Source organism: Nannobrachium achirus, assembly GCF_963921795.1.
Source record: "Nannobrachium achirus genome assembly, chromosome: 13".
Lineage (NCBI taxonomy): Eukaryota > Metazoa > Chordata > Actinopteri > Myctophiformes > Myctophidae > Nannobrachium > Nannobrachium achirus.
Genome location: NC_137833.1, coordinates 21,269,101 through 21,286,433, shown reverse-complemented (window position 1 = coordinate 21,286,433; position 17,333 = coordinate 21,269,101). Strand labels below are relative to the sequence as shown.

Here is a 17,333-nt window from a genome sequence, read left to right as displayed (position 1 = left end):
CACTGCTACTTCCAATTGGTTAGCTTCAGCCATTCTCCAGTACCCTTAATCTTTAACCACATTACAACCCTGGCGTCCCAATTTTGAGCATGTGACAGCTAAAAAAATAAAGATTCAAAAGATTTAGAAATTTAGATTTTGTTTTCCAAAAATAGATCTACAAGCTCACAATGCATTGCCATGTGAGACTTGGCGAACTTGTAGATATCGTTTTTCTTTTTTTTAATAATTGGAACATTTTTTGTGGTTAATTTGTTTATCCCCTGATAACCAGGCCTTTGCTTTAGAGCAGGGGTCTTCAACGTTTTCAGGCCAAGGACCCCTTAGTTGAGAGAGAGATGAAGCAGGGACCTCCACAACCTTGTCATAGATTCCATATCGTTGCAATGTTTGACAGCACAATCATCAGTGTATTTTGGATTCATGTCAATTTTTGTTTTCAGATATTTAACCACTTGAACTGTCAATACTTCTCCCCTCTACACCAAACCTTGCAGAACCTTGCCGAAAATAGCCGATCTACAAGCTCACATCGCCTCGCAGCGCAAGGCGTTGTGAGCTTGTAGATCTGCTATTTTTGGCCAAAGTTCTCAGAATCTAGTTAAGAATCGGGCTAAAAAGGAGATTTTCTTTTTTCTTTCTATCACACAAAGATTTGGAGGACCCCCTGAAGTAACTGAGGATCCCCAAGGGGTCCCGGACCCCCTGTTGAAGACCCCTGCTTTAGAGAAATCTTTGTGTTAGGCAAGAGAGAGCCTTTTATTAGGACTCTGTAATACGACGCACTGAGCCGATGGTGGAGCTTGTGCTGCCCCACTCGCTGTGCTTGTTGTACTCTCCGGGACGCAGGTAGTACTGGCGCCCCCTGTAGTTGGGATGTTCGTGGAGGATCCAGTAGCCCTCCATGACGTTGCAGGAGCAGACGTCACGCAGGTGGAATCGGTCCTGGAGGTTGGGGCAGTCTTCACTCAGCTCCGTCATCTTGCCCCCAAAGTCAGACTTCTCGAAGATCTTCATCCTATATTTGCCATTGTACTGCACACACACATAACCAAGAATGAATCATTTGTATCAGAGCAAAAAATGCATCTTGTGGAGGTATAACTAGTCTAAAGCAGTGGTTCTCAACCTTTTCAGGCCGCAACCCCCAACATAATCATATTTTAACAGGGGACCCCCAACCTTGACTTAATAGCACTAAGAGTTGAGGCGTTACATTTTGTATAACAGTTCTATTGTGAAAATAGAAGATCTACATGCTCATTGATCCAAGCGATGGTGTCACAGCAGGTGTTTTCACCATATAGGTAACAATACCTGCATTTACATCATTGATGGGGTTAGAGGTTCAACATGCTTGAAAGCTTCAACCCATAGAGAGCAGAGTAGGAGCCGTTTTCTACCCAAAATAATTCAGTGTGGATTTACCTTATTAACTGTATTACTGTAGTTCTGTAGTGTTATCTGTGTAATGACACTTATTTGTGTAGTCCTAGTATCATTCCATGTGTACTGTTATTTGTGTAGTGTTAATGTTGTGTACTGTTATTGTTTGTTAAGTGTTAACGTTGCATATGTACTGTTATTTGTGGAGTTTGTGTTCCATGTGTACTGTCATTTGTGTTTTGTTATTGTTGTTTCTTGTGTAGTAATGTGTGTGCTCCATGTGTAGGCTACTGTTTTGTAGGCCTATTCGTGTAGTGTTTGTGTTCTACGTGTACTGTCATTTGTGTTTGTAGATGAGAAAAGAGGACTGTCTCTCACAGAAGGGACGATGCGACAGGAGCGGATACAGTCATTGAAACCGGACCAGCGGTGGTGGTCGGGGTACTTTCCCTTGGTCAGCATGTACTGGTATCCAGAATAGCTGGGCTTCTCATAGGCCATCCAGCAGCCGCTGTCCACGCGGATGGAGTTGCAGCGAGAAAAGTGTGAATGCATGTCGGAGCAGTCACCACTGCACTCATAGTGACGTCCTTCATAGTTCCTGCCCTCGTAGAAGATGATCTGAACGGAGAAGAGCAAAGCAGCCTAAATCAAGCACGTCATTCACCCTGGGAGCTGTCTTCCAATGTGGCTCCGAGACAGCCCAAACACAGGATTCCAGTTATACAGCAAAATATCATAAACGATAACCATTTAGGATACATGTATGTGGCTTGTGGAGGCCTTCTGGCTGCTCTCTGGCTTGTTAGTGCTTATAGTGTCCACTTACCTTTCCCATTATGGCTGTGTGGTTTGACAGGACAGGCCTGTCCAGTTCTACACATCCTTTTATCTGTGTGAAACTAGCACTGAGCATTGTTATTGAAATAAGGTGAATTATCACGTCAGCACAAAACTATTCTTTTGCCCCATGACTCTGAACACATGTCAACCTCATGTTCCATCCTCAGTTGTCATGCAAATTTAGATGGACTGTTTTTCCTAGGCTTGAATAATAGAGGTGGAAACTCTGGAATTGTCCCTGGGAAAAAGGAAAAAAACAAAAACAAGGTTGAGGTCAAATGTAGGCCTACCATTAAGAGCAACTTTTACAACTTGTTATGTACAGTAGGCTGTCGAGCCACGCGGGATGTGGCTGTTGACAGTGACATCTGATCTCTTGAACGTGTGGAAAAGGAGAACTAAGTCATGTATTCTCATTTATCTGAGATAATGGAGAAACAAAATCATATTGAGAGTCTAGAGTGAGGAAATGGGGAGGTGGAGTCGCATACCACCTGAGCAGCGTATTTGTCAAGGTGAGACTGACAAAACGAACAGCATGTATACTGGTGTGTCCCCTCACACAAGACATCAGAGCGATATATGGACATGAGTTTACTGATCTGAGCTTTGTGGGCACTAACAGAGGAACGTTGTGTAGGCTACATGCCTGCCTGTCACTTTTGGAGCAATAGAAAGCTCCTGTTGTATGAGTAAAGGGATTTTGCGTTGTATATTCATTGTATATTTTAATGTATTGTACATTTTTTACATTTGTATCCATGTTTTTTTTATTATTCTTTGGACCCAATGTTTAATACAATTGTGTCAATAAATGAATAACTAACTGGAGGTGGTTTACAGTATGTGTGACAGTAAATTGCCAATCTATTTGTCTGTTTCTAGTTGAGGGTGGGGAAGGGATTAAAATGAGTACCAGAATGTATGTCTGTCTGTCAGTCAGTCAGTCAGTCAGTCAGTCAAACAATAAACCAATCAATCAGTGGTGGACAAAGTACTCAACCCCAGTACTTAAGACAAGTAGGCTATAGATAGTCCTGGTCAAATATTACTCAACTAAAATTTTAAATTGCTCAGACTTCTTGCTTTTAAAACACTCAATTTGACTCAATACGTACCAATAGTGAAAATAGCAGATCTAAGCTCACAACAAGTTAACTCATAAAGTCCCCCCCAATAAAGTAATAAGTACACGACAAATGATATATACTCAAGTAAAGTACTCATAAAGTAGGCTACAAGTAAATGCCCACCACTGCTATGATAGCAACTATCTAGAATAGATACATAGATGTCAGATGATCATGTCTCTCTAGTCTGGATGTACTGTAGGTCTAGTGTGATGACATAACATTGTACCCGGAAGTATGCTCTTATTCCAGCCTCTACTTCCCATCTGAGATCTGACACCCCGGCTGTGTTATCATACTGTACATACATACAGCCGTGGAAGATGGCTGCAGGAAATAATTCCTATACAATTGTGGAGTACTTCGGTGGAGACGATGGCTACCGTTGCGGTTATTGTAAGAACGAAAAGGGCAACTTCTCTCATGGTAAGTGTTGAATGAATCCCACACCATTAAAGTGGCAGTCAAGGCAAGCTCTGTTGTTTTGTCACTGCATGCAGGATGCTGTGTACTGTGTAGCATTTGCTCTGTCAGGCTTTCCGTCTATTTGGTGGAAGGAAGGAACTGTACAATAACTACCTAACCTAAAATAGGGCCAAGTATATTTCTCACATTTCTCTAACGTTACCAGTGGTGTGCAACTTGATTCGTCCTGTTGAGTCAGTGTAAAGCTAGACACCCTAAGCTAGCTAGCTACCCAGCTACTGTTGTGTTAGCTACATTTGGTTCAGCCTAGTGCAGTGTTTCTCAAACTTTAAAATGTCAAGGTCTCGTCTTAACTCTGACAGTGTGCAGTACAAATGGAACCAAATGTTCATTTTATTCCATTTGTACACTGTCAGCGTTACAGACTTGTGTGGGTCAACACACAGAGTCCCTGGAATCCACTTTGAGAACCACTGGCCTATACTCTTTCTAAAGCAGTGGTTCTCAAACTTTTTCATGTCAAGGAAGGACACCCACATAATAAATAGGGTCCACACTCTCTCTGAGTTACTGACCCATTAGGGTCCATTTGGAGTTGAAACAAGGGGGTCCTCCCTATGTTCCCAAGGTTCTATGTTTCCATTCACCAGGTTAAAATTCATGCATGGATTAAGGTTAGGTTTAGGTGGTATGTGGGGAACATTGAACCCTGGGAACATAGAACCTTGGGAACATATGTACGGTCCCGTAACAAGAGTTGAGATTTAGAGGTCTTCCCACTTAATTAACCTGTTATCAGTTTAGAAAAACTTGCTGTAGCCTACTTACTGTTGACAGCAACAAACCATTCACTGTACTAAATGGATTTGGATTTTCTTGTATTTTTTCCAGGAACTATACCCACTGGATGGTGGATTATGTCTGATCTTGCGTTCCACAGATTTAACTGTGTGCACTTGTTGAATGGAGTGCATTTATGATTATTGATTCAAGACTAATCATATTTAGTGTGCATCCTGTCTGCTGGCTTGACAAACAAAGTGTTCTGTTCACTGTGATTTTCAAGGAAGGGACAACGGCTTCATGGGTGATAGTAGGAAATGGAAGATGTACACTGACTTTCTCTCTGGGTTATGAAAACTTAAATATGTTGCATTTCCTAGTTGAGTACACCCATGTATTCAATGATGTCACAGCAGGTGTTTTCCATAGGTGGCCATGACAAAATAGTACCTGCTTTTACATCACTGGTGGGGTATGGTCAGAATGCTCCAGTGTCTCAGTGTTTCAAGGGGTCATGACATCTTTTTGTGGCTTTTTTCATGTTTCCTCTCCTCAATTACACCCAGTTTACACCCACATTCAGTTTCAGTGGTTTTCAGAAAAGTGAGTTCATTTTCCTCTGGACGTACGCATCATCATCCAGGGGAGGATGTAGTTGTAGGGGAGGGTGTATCACCTTTGATGTTACTTTACACTGTGTTTGTATCGTTCCAATGCACCATTTACCATTTACCAGTTCAGTTGTTGTGTTCACCCTCACTTGGGTGTAATTGAGGTCAGGAAACATTTTTATTTTTTTGATTTAATGATTGCTGATGAATAATCGTCCCAGATGCTCATGATGTGAATGACAGAAAGCAGATACTTTAAAATCAAGCTGGAACAGCAGTTTGCCAGTATCTATCTATCTAGCTTGCGTATAGTGACTTATTTCCAACTAAGTGAAGCAGGATAGGGGGACAGTCGAACATGACATTGAGTGGAGAGCTGTGCGTGTTATGTAATCCTTCACTGGGATAGGGACGGAGGTTGAACCGCAGTGAGCGTGGGAACCTCCAAAGATCATGGAAACCCGCTTTCTGCACATCTTAATTCTCTTAATTGGCTTGGATGCTACAGTACCATGACCGTCTGGAGGTCACCCTGGAACACAAAGTAAAAACTATTGAGGCACTACTGATCAAACATAAATCAAGATTCTGTTACATTGCACTTTTTCTCTCCTCAAATGTTCTCATAAACATATTGTAGTGCAGTGTAGTGTTTAGCTAACACCTTTTGAAATACTGTTGGCAGCCCATGTTTAATACTGCATAATAGGGCATATAGCTAATCACCAGCTTCTAATGTCTCGTAGCAGTGTGGAAGATTTGGATGTCAGAATATTATTGGTTGCAGTTGCTTGGTATTTTGCTTTACAGGAAGAAATCATCATCCATATAAAGTACAGTACATAAATACCGGCGCCATAGGGCCGCCTGGGCCGGAAATGTGATCTGAAATGGTTAACAGCGGCTAATTTGATAACGATTATCCCACACAGCAGTGAATGATTTACTGTGTCCTCATGTCAACTTGGCAGCATGTTGTGTTTGAGAACCAGGTTGTTGAACTAGGAATATTGTCATATTTGTCATATGACAGTGTCATGCACCGGGATTAGCTGTAACATTATGCAAGGGTTGACACTAAGGTCTCAGATGCACTTGCACATCAAAAGTAAATTGTCCGTTATAAAATGATTTTTATCCAAATACTACATAGCTATGATAGAATATGACTACGGTTTTACACCTATTTATATTTTTAAGTGTAGCAACACTGAAAACAGCACATTATAGGTAAACACTAAAAAGTGATCTTACTTTACATGCCCCCTTTCAAACAAGTACTTGCCCGGTCAGGCAACCTGACAGAAAACTCTGCCTGCCCTGAAAGTTTTATTTATCTGTGTGTCAATCCCTGTTATGTTGGAGCAGACCAATGACCAGAGAGGAAAAAGTAAAACATTTTTTAAACTTAATACACAGCCATGTTGCATTCTACTGATTTTATTGCCTTGTTTTCTCTAGTGCCACCCTTGGGCCAGACCTTCCATTTGTACTTAAGTTATATTAATAACTAGCACTGTAATAGAATATTTCATCCCTGGAAGATGTCCTGCCTTTGGGTACAAAACCATAAAAGCTGTGTAAGATGATGAAAAGGGATGGTTGTGTGAGGGTGAATGTTGGCGATGGGATGAGGACGGTTGAATATAATTCAGAAGAACTGCATGAATGATTATTGAGGGCTCAATGATAATTATGATTTTGTTAAAGCTACCACCACCTCACTGATGTATTTGATTATTATTCATAACAATATGCATTTCAGTTGTCTTTCTGAGTTACAGTAGATAAGTTATAATGAACAATAAAAGAAGAGTATAGCCGCACACTCGTAGCTGTCATACCACATTTTATTGGAACACAGAGACGAAGATAAGTTCTAAAAACAGAGTCTTTTTTGCGCTTTTATATTTTACTGATCATGTTTCCGCTCAGATACTTAAGAGCTGCAAATCAAGTGCAATTTGACACGATGGCACAGGCACACCACCTCATCCTTTCATCCGAGTCACTCACTCTCCTTTCTGGTCCCGCTCTCCTCTGATTGAAGCCTCTTAAGCAGTGTAGATCAGGTGTGACGAAAGGCAGGTGCTCCTGTTGTGCTGATTGTGATGTGCCCAGATAAATCTACTGTTGTTAATCCATGACCGCATCATGCCATCTGTGTTGGCCCAGATGGCATGATTGTTGCATTCGTAAAACTTTCAGCAAGTCATTAAACGGTTATACCTGGATTTCATGATGTTTCTGAATTAGTTACTCTATGTAATTACAAATATTAAATGAGAAATAAGCTACAATTATATATATTTTTTAAAGTATAAAGAAACTAAAAGTAATTAAAACCAGTAAGACTCCCTAATCGGGAGATAAGCGACCGTAGGTGGACGAATAGGTACCGGCCCCGGCTCTCCCGGACGCTCCTAGGCCGAGTTAGGGCATTTTATTTGAGCTGCAGTGGAGGGGGTCCTCCAATGGGGGCGCCACCACTTTTGCATCCGTTCTGTAGCACCAGGAGTGGGTGGTCCCCAGGAATTCCCTGTGAGCAGCCCCGTTGGGGTGGTCATTTGGTCATTTTTGCACATTTGGTCATTTTTTACATAATGGGGGTCCCCCAGGGACCTGGGGGTCCCTGGGGCTCGGGGGGTCCTTGGAGGTTGTAGTTTGGCAGGCAAGGAGTGTGTGTGCAAAATCTGGCATGGATCGGGTCAACGGTTGCGGAGATATGAGCAGGGAAAAAGTGTGACGTGTGACCACATTTGGTAATTTTTTACATCTGGGGGTCCCCCAGGGACCTGGGGGTCCCTGGGGCTCCGGGGGTCCTTGGAGGTTGTAGTTTGGCAGTCAAGGAGTGTGTGTGCAAAATTTGGCATGGATGGGGGCAACGGTTGTGGAGATATGAGCAGGGCAAAAGTGTGACGGACTGACTGACCCACAGACAGCCGGTGGAGGTTTTGGTAGTAAATGCGACCTACGGTCGCAAAAACATATTTATTTCAAGATAATCAAGAAACTATTCACTTAACTCACTGTTATCTTATAGAAACTATAGTTTACCAGGTGTATACATTCCCAATGCCAAGACAATGTATTTATTTTGAACTGTTAAATAACAATACCAGAAATAAAATGACTACTCCTGTAAACTATACAGATCCAGGCTCCTCTAGCTGTAACCAGGAGAGGATTTGGTCCAGCTATCAACTGTGTAGGCAAATTATTTTCTGTCATACAGTTTCTCTATTGGATCACAGTGTGTTGTTCCTGAGACCCATGGGACTACAACTGGGAAATGGTTCTTGCTTACAGTAGTGCTTGGTTCGTGTGTTGTGTGAACTGTGAACTAGTGGCCCGTGACTTTCCACATTTGGTTTAGATGTAAACCGATCCAACAGTTTGCGAGAAACGGAGACGTGTGTGTGCGTGCGTGCGTGCGTGCGTGCGTGTGTGTGTGGACAAGAAGGTCATGAGTTAAAGCAGGAAGTTGAGGCCTCAGTTTGAGGAAGGGGGGTGCTGATGGTGCATCCCAGAAGTCTGTATGTTTTTGGGGGGGTGCTGATGGTGCATCCCAGAAGTCTGTATGTTTTTTTTCTCCTTTTTATACGATTTCTTTTTTTTGGCTTTTTGGATTTATTCTTCTTCTTCTTTTTGTGAATCAATAGGGAATCAATGGGAGGGGTTAATCAATAGGGAATCAGTGGGAGAGGTGAATCAATAGGGAATCAAAGGGAGAGGTGTTAGCTTGAGTATTGGTCGAGCTTCACATGACAGTTAGCTTGCTGTAGAATAAAGCAAGTGTGAAACAGCACTTGCAATTTCCAATTGCATCTTTCTAGTTTCTAGTTACATTCATATCGAGCCCAGCCATGGCCGATCAATTGGACCATCTCTACGTTTTATGCCTTTATTGATAGGACACTGTAGACTGACAACTTAGTAGGGCCTGTCTTAATTACTTTTATTTATCTATACTTATATTTTTGTTAAAGGGGAAAACCACCCATTTTCAATATTGAACTTTGTCATTAATATACCTTAGAGGAGTTGTGTGGAAATAAATAAATAAAAAGTCCCCCCCCCCCCCCCCGCCTACTGTGTTGCCTAGAACTGGAGGATTGATTGATTGGGGATTGTATTGTAAAGTACAACGGTGTGATGTCATCTCGGTGGACTTTACAGTACAAACCCCAAAATCAATCCTTCAGTTCAATGCATCACAGAAGAGAGGGGGGGGGGGGGGGGGGGGGTGGAGAGGACGACTTTATTTTAATTTCCACACAACTCCTCTAAGGTCTATTAATGACATAGTTCAATTTTGAAAATGTGTGGTTTTCCCCTTTAAGTGCGTTTGTCTAATGTCTATCAATGTCTCTCAATCTAAAAGGAGATGTATAATATATGCTGTTATAAAAATTTGTGGTGTCCAACGATTAAATATTTTAATCGCGATTAATCGCATGATTTATGTAGTTAATCGCGTGATTAATCGCAAATAAGTCATCAGCTTTTATCAGGTCACAATGTAACTTAGAAGGATGTATTTCAAGTCTTTCGTGGCCCTATTAACTTGGGAGTGGAAATATTTGCTGGATTTATGCGAAAGTATGTTAATCTTTTATTCGAAATCAATTAAAAACCTGAATAAATCATAACGGTATTGCATTAAACAGACTGCAGCTGATGGGTATAAGGATCTGCTAAATGATTACTGTTGTGTCCACCTTTATGCTTTAATTATACTTTGTATTTTTTGTTACATCAACAGGGATGGACGTTGTAGCCAATATAGCCGATATTGTAGCCAATGTTTGTAAATATGCGATTAATTGCGATTAAAATAATTAATCGCGATTAACATAACGGTGAGTTAATTGCGATTAATTTAGTTAACTCGGACAGCACTAAAATATAAGTAATGAAAAATGTCACAGCCTGTTAATTTTCCATTTGACAGGAATGTGGTCCCACACGATGACGGTGCAAGACTACCAGGACCTCATAGACCGAGGTTGGAGAAGGTAAGAAAGAAAATTGCTGATTTCACTTGGTACTTTGCACATTTAGTCGCTACAGAATGGTCAGGTAACTACCATGTCAACATTTGGGTTTATAACAACAAGATACACATTTAAAGATGGTCCTTTAGGTCTGTGCTATTAACCAGTTTTAGCAGTACTTATCGTTGACTCCATGTATTCCCTCTGCAGGAGTGGAAAGTATGTCTACAAGCCTACTTTGAACAAGACCTGCTGTCCACAGTACACCATCAGGTAAACACTGGCACCACCCTGCCCATTAGAATGTTTTGTTATGTGTCATACTTCAGTGAAATCAATAATCAGAGAGAATATTGCAATATGACTGTTAATGAATATGGCATATAATGCTGTCCTACTTTTCTGTATATAAAAAAAGTGTGGAGAAAACGAACACTGCTGTGGCTTAAGTTAAAGATTCTTAAAAATAAACCAGCTCACTGCAAATGGGGTTCTTTCCATGTAAGGGAGAAAGTAGTCTAATTTCAAAAAGCCTTCGTTATTTTGGCTGTATGTACATGTACCATACTGGCAAACTTTAACTTGGTTGCTAACCAGAGTTGTCACCAGGGTAGTTTATTCTAACCAAACAACTGTCTTGCTGTCTCTCCATCATCCAGATGTCATGCCTTGAACTTCCAGCCATCCAAATCTCACAAGAAGATCCTGAAGAAGATGGGCAAATTTCTGTCTAAAGGGGAAATGCCAACAGAACAGGGTGAGTGAACATTGGCTACAATATTGAAAGTACAATTATCAAAGTCCTTGGAGGCTACAGTCTAAGACAGTACTAAGACAGTACACTAGTGGAGTACTGTGGAATTGTCAGCTGGTGGAGCTTTACACATCTGTGCGCCATTGCTGACTGAAATACCTCTTTAATAACATAGGCCTATTTATTAACCCACAATAATATACTGTACCGGCAGTGATCTCCTGGTACTAGGACATCATGATGACACCAGGGATCTCCATGTATTGACATAATACATACTGGGGGGCCACATGTAAAAACGTGCCGCGCTGCCTGCAACCCGTTTTGAGCTTGTAGATAGGCCATTTTTGCTTCTTTTGTATGACATACTGTACTAGAATGACAAAGTAGGACGTACTTGTAGCAATATGCAATGTGGCCCTCTGGATTGAGTGTGGAAATATAGTGGCCCTCTCCATTACCAAAGTTGCCCACCCCTGCCATATACAGTATGGGCATAAAAGGGACACACCCAGACAGACCGAGATTCTTGGATTTCCTGTTCTGGTGGACAACCAGAACAGGACCTCGGGTCCTCTTTTATAACACACCCAGACTTGAATTCATTCTGTCATGACATCATGGTACAACCGTAACTCTGTACTTGCCCATTGGGCATATTGGTTGGAATGGCTGTAAATTAATGCTGGACTGTGTGCTTTGACAGGGGAGCCCATGGATGCCATGTGTGGCGAGGCAGGCCCACGAGAGCCAGCCAAAGTCTGTCACACAGGAGTAGAACGACCCGTTGTCACAGATGTTCAGAAGAAGGAGCAGGGGGATTCAAAACCAGCTGACTCAGAAACACCTAGAAGTGATCCAGTGTCTGTCCCAGACGGGAGACCATCTGCCTCAACCCCTAAGCCAGGTAAGATATTGTCCTATTATCTGATATTATCTGTCCTGCAGGTATGCCTTTCCAAAGTGAGAACACTGAATGGCAATAACACTTGATTGTCATTTCTATTTAGAAAATCTTGAAAAGCTGTAGGCAAACTTTACTATGTCAGTGACCATTTGGTTAAGGATGGTCCTGTGAGTTTTTATATCCCATAATAACCCAGAGGGACAGCGTTGGAAGTTAACCTAGTTGGTTGCTAAACAGCTGGACCGCAGCTGATTGTGTAAAATCATTTTAGCATAAGGTTATGCTGTTTCAAACGGGGACTGAAGCTGCACAGCAGTTTGGAACCAAAGTGTTTGACTTGCCAACCCACATTACCATCGCTAGTCCTCCACTTTTGGTAAAATACTAGAATTCGTCCAGACTCTAGTGATAATTTATGACACTGATACTGCACTTTGTCCACGTTATTTCTATATCCTAATCCTCGCTCCCCTTCTTCAGTGTAACCTGCAGTGCTTTGGTGCAATAATTACCAAATGTATATTTGACCCTATTTATTTTGTTGCCATGAACGCTGTAACTGTGTATTAAAAGCTAGTGATTCATTCCTGAGATGGGACTCCTGTTTACCACTAGGTGTCAGTGTTGACCCTTTTAAAAGATTCCTTTTGGCACGTGATGTATGAATGGAACTGGTGTTCTCCCTGTAATTTCATGAATGAGTCTGGTTGGGACCATCCATCTATCATGTTCTCCCCCTCTTCACTCTCCAGAGCAGGATATCCTGAGACAACTCACACTAACAGAGACATAATGAATGAATAACACTCCCGACGAACAGATAATAAACACTTATTAAGACACGGGAAGCCACACTTTTTAACAAGCTGCTCATATTTCAGTCTTCACTCCTCAGCCACTCTTCCGCTCCTCCCTCACCTAGTGAGAGTAGGCCCCATGTTCATCTATCATTAAGTCCAACGTATATACAGTATATCGGAGCAAGGAGAACCTGGTAGGCTGGTGAGGGCACTCTGGGCCCAGACGTAGACATAAACACAGAGAAGGAATGTCAGATGTGCCAATTCTTCCCCATTTACACCTACGTCCACGATACACTTAGATTGCAAGCGCACAGAAGAGTTCACTACCACTACTTCTTCCTTGACCTCGCAGAAGAATAGGCCCCTTGCTTCAGGAAGGAAACAAGGAGTTTTAGTGTGTGGAGCCAGCAGTTCTCCACTCCCCCCTTCACCTCCAACAGAAAACACCTGGAGATGGCTCCTCACCAGCTTTATGACTGGGCTACTTTACGGCTTTGGTTCGGTTCCAGTTCTGCATGGAGAAGAAAACATGGCTCCCCCATCTGTAGTATGGCCTTAGTGCAGCCCGGAGGTGAACTGATAGAGGCGCAGGTGGAGTCTTGTTTTTGCAGAAATGTCTTCCTGGGTTCTTGTCCTCTAAAATCAAGAGACTGAGATCGTTGTCCTCAATAGATGGGCTTTTGAAATTTGTCATTGAGAAATGACAAATGTCACAGTCGTGAAGTGGGATATGTGCCTTCACAGAGAACACACACGCGCACACGCACGCACGCACGCACGCACGCACGCACGCACACCAGATGGCAGATACCCCCTGTAGGTAGTACAACGCTATATAAGGAGACGATTACATTTACTTACAGTCATGGCATGTAACAACAGAAGTTGTGTGAAGTTTATTTAGTCTTGTTAAGAGATTGATGGCTTAGAATACAAATCAGTGTTATCTGTTTATTAGCTTTTCCTTGAGTGGGTGGGGGTGACAGAAACACGTACAGCTCAGTTTTCCCAGAGTGCTATTTGTCATCTCATAAATGCCAGGTCTAACCGCCCAGGTGGTGCCGTTGTACTGTAGTGGCACTACCCGCCGAAAGGCTAGGTCCCACAAGGAAATTCACTTTGCCTGTTTACACACAAAGTGTATGTGTGAGGGGAGCAATGTGTGTTGGCTCCAGCCACTTTTACCATGAGCGCACCTTTGGAGAATTGTATGTGTGTGCGGGGAAACTAGGAGAGAGATGGTTTTTATGAACTGTTAACTGCAGGGGAGGGAGCATCTGTCCTCCACAGGAACCCATCTGTCAGACTTTATCTTCACCAGGGCTGCACTCTGTCTCCTCAAGAGTACCTGTGTGTGTCTGTGTGTTTGCAGAGAGAAAGTATTATTTGTGTGTAGGGATGGGACGATACGTGATATTATCGTTTATCGTGATAAAAAACACTCACGATAATCGTATCGTGGAGATTTAATTTATCGCGATATCGTCCTCCGTCATGCATTGGGATCAATTCACCTTTTATTTGCCGAGCTGCATATCCCGTACCACTTAAACCCTCTATAATTGGTAAAAGGTACTGAACTTATATTATCCATCCATCCATCTTCAACCGCTTATCCGAAATCGGGTCGCGGGGGTAACGGTTCCAACTGAGACCTCCAGATTTCCTTATCCTGAGCAACTTCCTCCACTCCCTCAGGGAGTATACCGAGGCGTTCCCAAGCCAGTTTGGAGATATAGTCCCTCCATCTGGTCTTTGGTCTGCCACGGGGTCTCCTCCCAGTGGGACGCGCGTCGAGGACCTTCCTAGGAAGGCGCTCGGGGGGCATCCGTACTAGATGCCCGAACCACCTAAGCTGACTCCTTTCCAAGTGTAGGAGCAGCGGTTCTACTCCAAGTCTCTCTCGGGTGACTGAACTTCTCACCCTATCTCTAAGGGAGATATCAGCCACCCGTCTGAGGAAACCCATTTCGGCTGCTTGCACCCGCGACCTTATACTTTCGGTCATGACCCACACTTCATGACCATAGGTGAGAGTAGGAACGAAGATTGCTTGGTAGACAGAGAGCTTTGCCTTCCAGCTCAACTCTTTTTTTCTACACCACAGTGTGATTTAGCGACTGCAAAACCGCTCCTGCTGCTCCAATTCTCCGGCTGATCTGACCGGTCTTCCCCTTTCTCTCATTCGTGAACAAGACCCAGAGATATATTATACGTACTTGATAGTCTTTTTTTCACTCTCTATCAAATGTCTTTGCCATAAAACAGCCGATGTACAAGCTCACTACATGTCGCGTTGCCACGTGTTGTGAGCTTGTAGATCTGCTATTTTTTGGCAAATGTTCCGCACCAGGATAATGGATTTTGATTATTGCGATAATATCGTAAATAGCGATTTCTTTTGTCACAATAATCGTGATGTGACATTTTCATATCGTCCCATCCCTATGTGTGTGTAACTGAGGGAGAGAAAGGGAGAGACTATTGATGTAAATGAGTGCGTGCATACTGCATAGTGAAAACGTAGTTAATGAGCGGGATAGACCCGCGTCCGGACAGCGTGATCGGTGATAAGAGCTGATGTGTTTGGGGATGAGTCAAACAGTGTGGCGAACACAGTCCAGACACTGGGTTCTGGTGTCTGCTCTATGTTTACCCTCGCATACAAGAAGAAAATAAAACAATCGAACAAACTGTCACTCCCGGAATCTTTGTTTTTAAATGTTCCGGTCCACTCTTGAAATTCTCCCCTCTTCCTCCGGTCATTCACCATGGAAGATGAACAGCGGAAATGGTCTGGGAGATGGGGATTATACAAGATGCAGGTAATGCTCTTCTCAGACGCCTGTCAGACCGACTTATTGTAGCTTTCATAATCTGCTTCATGAGCTTAGACGCAGATCTTTTTCTTGTCAAAAGTTGCATAGAAGACTGCGACAACGGATAACTGTATCACCAGGGTCGTGATGTGTCGTTGAAGCTTGTAGATTGGCTATTTTCAGTACGTGACACCCGCACGCAACTAAGTACAACTAAGTCTTGAGTCTTTCCATTTGCCCATTCTGCCTCATGTAATGAACTTGGACTATAATGTTTCGATGGACGCAGTTCTTTACTCTGATGTGCGTACTTATTACGCAGGGCACACAAGTTCAAAGAACCAACTCTAGAAACGCCACACAGCAGAAAACGTCAGACTCTTAACACTTGTGTGTTGAATGCTGGCATTGAACTCTCCTTATTTTAAGGGGGTGGGGGTGGGGGGGGGGGTCCTGCTCTCAGCTGTGACGTCTGCGAAGGGGAAAGTTGGTGAGCGAGTGGGTCGGTGGTGGCGGCTGGCAATGAGACAAGCAGGAAATGGCTCTCGTTTCCTTATTGCTCCAAACAGGATGTGGGCGTGTAAACTGTTGACATGGGATGCCCGGAGCACTGGAGGGCTTGGCAACAGCCCAGGAGGGAGGGGAGAGGGGGAGATGGAGAGAGAGGGAGAGAGAGAGAGAGAGCAAGAGAGAGAGAGAGAGAGAGAGAGATTGGGTTACTGGTGCTTCTCTGGAGATTGTACACACCAGTCTTCAGTGGATCTGTCTGAGATGCAGTGCAAATGTTTGCATGTTGCAATGTTTGCAGATTATGTTTTTTCATTCTTCTGGGAAAGAATAATATACTGTATCCTGTGGCTTGGCTCTGGCATTTGAATGGAAATGCAGATCTTTTTGTGCATATTAATGCCTTCAAAGCACAAATGTGCACCCTCTTTTCTCTCTCTCTCTGTGTGTGTGTGTGTGTGTGTGTGTGTGTGTGTGTGTGTGTGTGTGTGTGTGTGTGTGTGTGTGTGTGTGTGTGTGTGTGTGTGTGTGTGTGTGTGTGTGTGTGTGTGTGTGTGTGTGTGTGTGTGTGTGTGTGTGTGTGTGTGTGTGTGTGTGTGTGTGTGTGTGTGTGTGTGTGTGTGTGTGTGTGTGTGTGTGTTTTTCTGTAGTCTGAGGCGGCTTGATGTACAAGTACACTCAGTCTGGACTGGACATTAGTATGTCGCAGGGACTAACCCCCAAATCTATCCCCTGATTTTGAGTGCCAAGCAGGCATTGGGTAAAATTTTTATAGTCTTTCGTATGTCCCGGCCGGGGATTGAACCCTGATCTCAGCAGGGCGGATACTCTACCCACAAGGCCAACCGAGGGGCTTAGCTGAGCTTACAATTTACTATTCAGACATTTAGCAGCTTCTTGTGTATTGGGCAAAACCTGCACTTCCGATCTCATCCCTTGTCTCTACTCATGTCAAGTTATGTAATCATTTCTGTCATTATTTGGAAAGGCCATTGAGGCACTCAAGCCACTGTCTGTGACTTATTATTATGCATGCAACTGGCCACTGGGAATCAACAAATACATCCCATGTTGTTTTATAGCTTCCTAAGCAATGATGTAATGTAACATAATGAGTATCGAAGCAGAGCAGAGGGAAAGAAGAAAATGACTTCCACTGAGCTTATTATTTCTTTCTTCTTTTCTATGGATACTAGACTAGATCCTTATGTGAGGGGTTATACTAAAGCAAACAACGGCAGCCCATTTGTCTTGGAGGGGTTCAGGGCAAATCTATCGGAAACACAGCCTCACACCCAGAAAAATGCTCCCCCAAATGTGGCACTCATCAATAGCAGCTTAAAGTTACCACCTCTTGTTCACTACTG

At 43.0% G+C, this 17,333-nt stretch overlaps 2 protein-coding genes across 5 annotated transcripts in view; one reads left to right on the top strand and one right to left on the bottom strand.

The window, feature by feature from the left end:
• Window positions 1-762: 762 nt before the first annotated feature.
• LOC308297206 (gamma-crystallin S-1-like) lies at window positions 763-2,224 on the bottom strand (the record flags this gene model as incomplete). Its single annotated transcript, XM_080740622.1, has 3 exons — window positions 763-1,035; window positions 1,765-2,031; window positions 2,216-2,224. 3 exons carry the CDS (start codon window positions 2,222-2,224, stop codon window positions 763-765), a joined length of 549 nt encoding a protein of 182 aa, XP_080596748.1.
• Window positions 2,225-3,652: 1,428 nt separating this feature from the next.
• Window positions 3,653-17,333, top strand: part of ate1 (arginyltransferase 1) — a 106,135-nt gene continuing 92,454 nt past the window's right edge. For all 4 annotated transcript variants that reach the window (XR_013962666.1, XM_080740978.1, XM_080740977.1 and 1 more), the window contains exons 1-5: window positions 3,653-3,785; window positions 10,134-10,197; window positions 10,387-10,449; window positions 10,836-10,933; window positions 11,637-11,837. Coding sequence is in view for 3 of the 4 variants with exons in the window: in XM_080740978.1 (XP_080597104.1) it covers window positions 3,683-3,785; window positions 10,134-10,197; window positions 10,387-10,449; window positions 10,836-10,933; window positions 11,637-11,837 (529 nt within the window). In the remaining variant the exon portion in view is untranslated. The remainder of the gene's footprint in view (window positions 3,786-10,133; window positions 10,198-10,386; window positions 10,450-10,835; window positions 10,934-11,636; window positions 11,838-17,333) is intronic.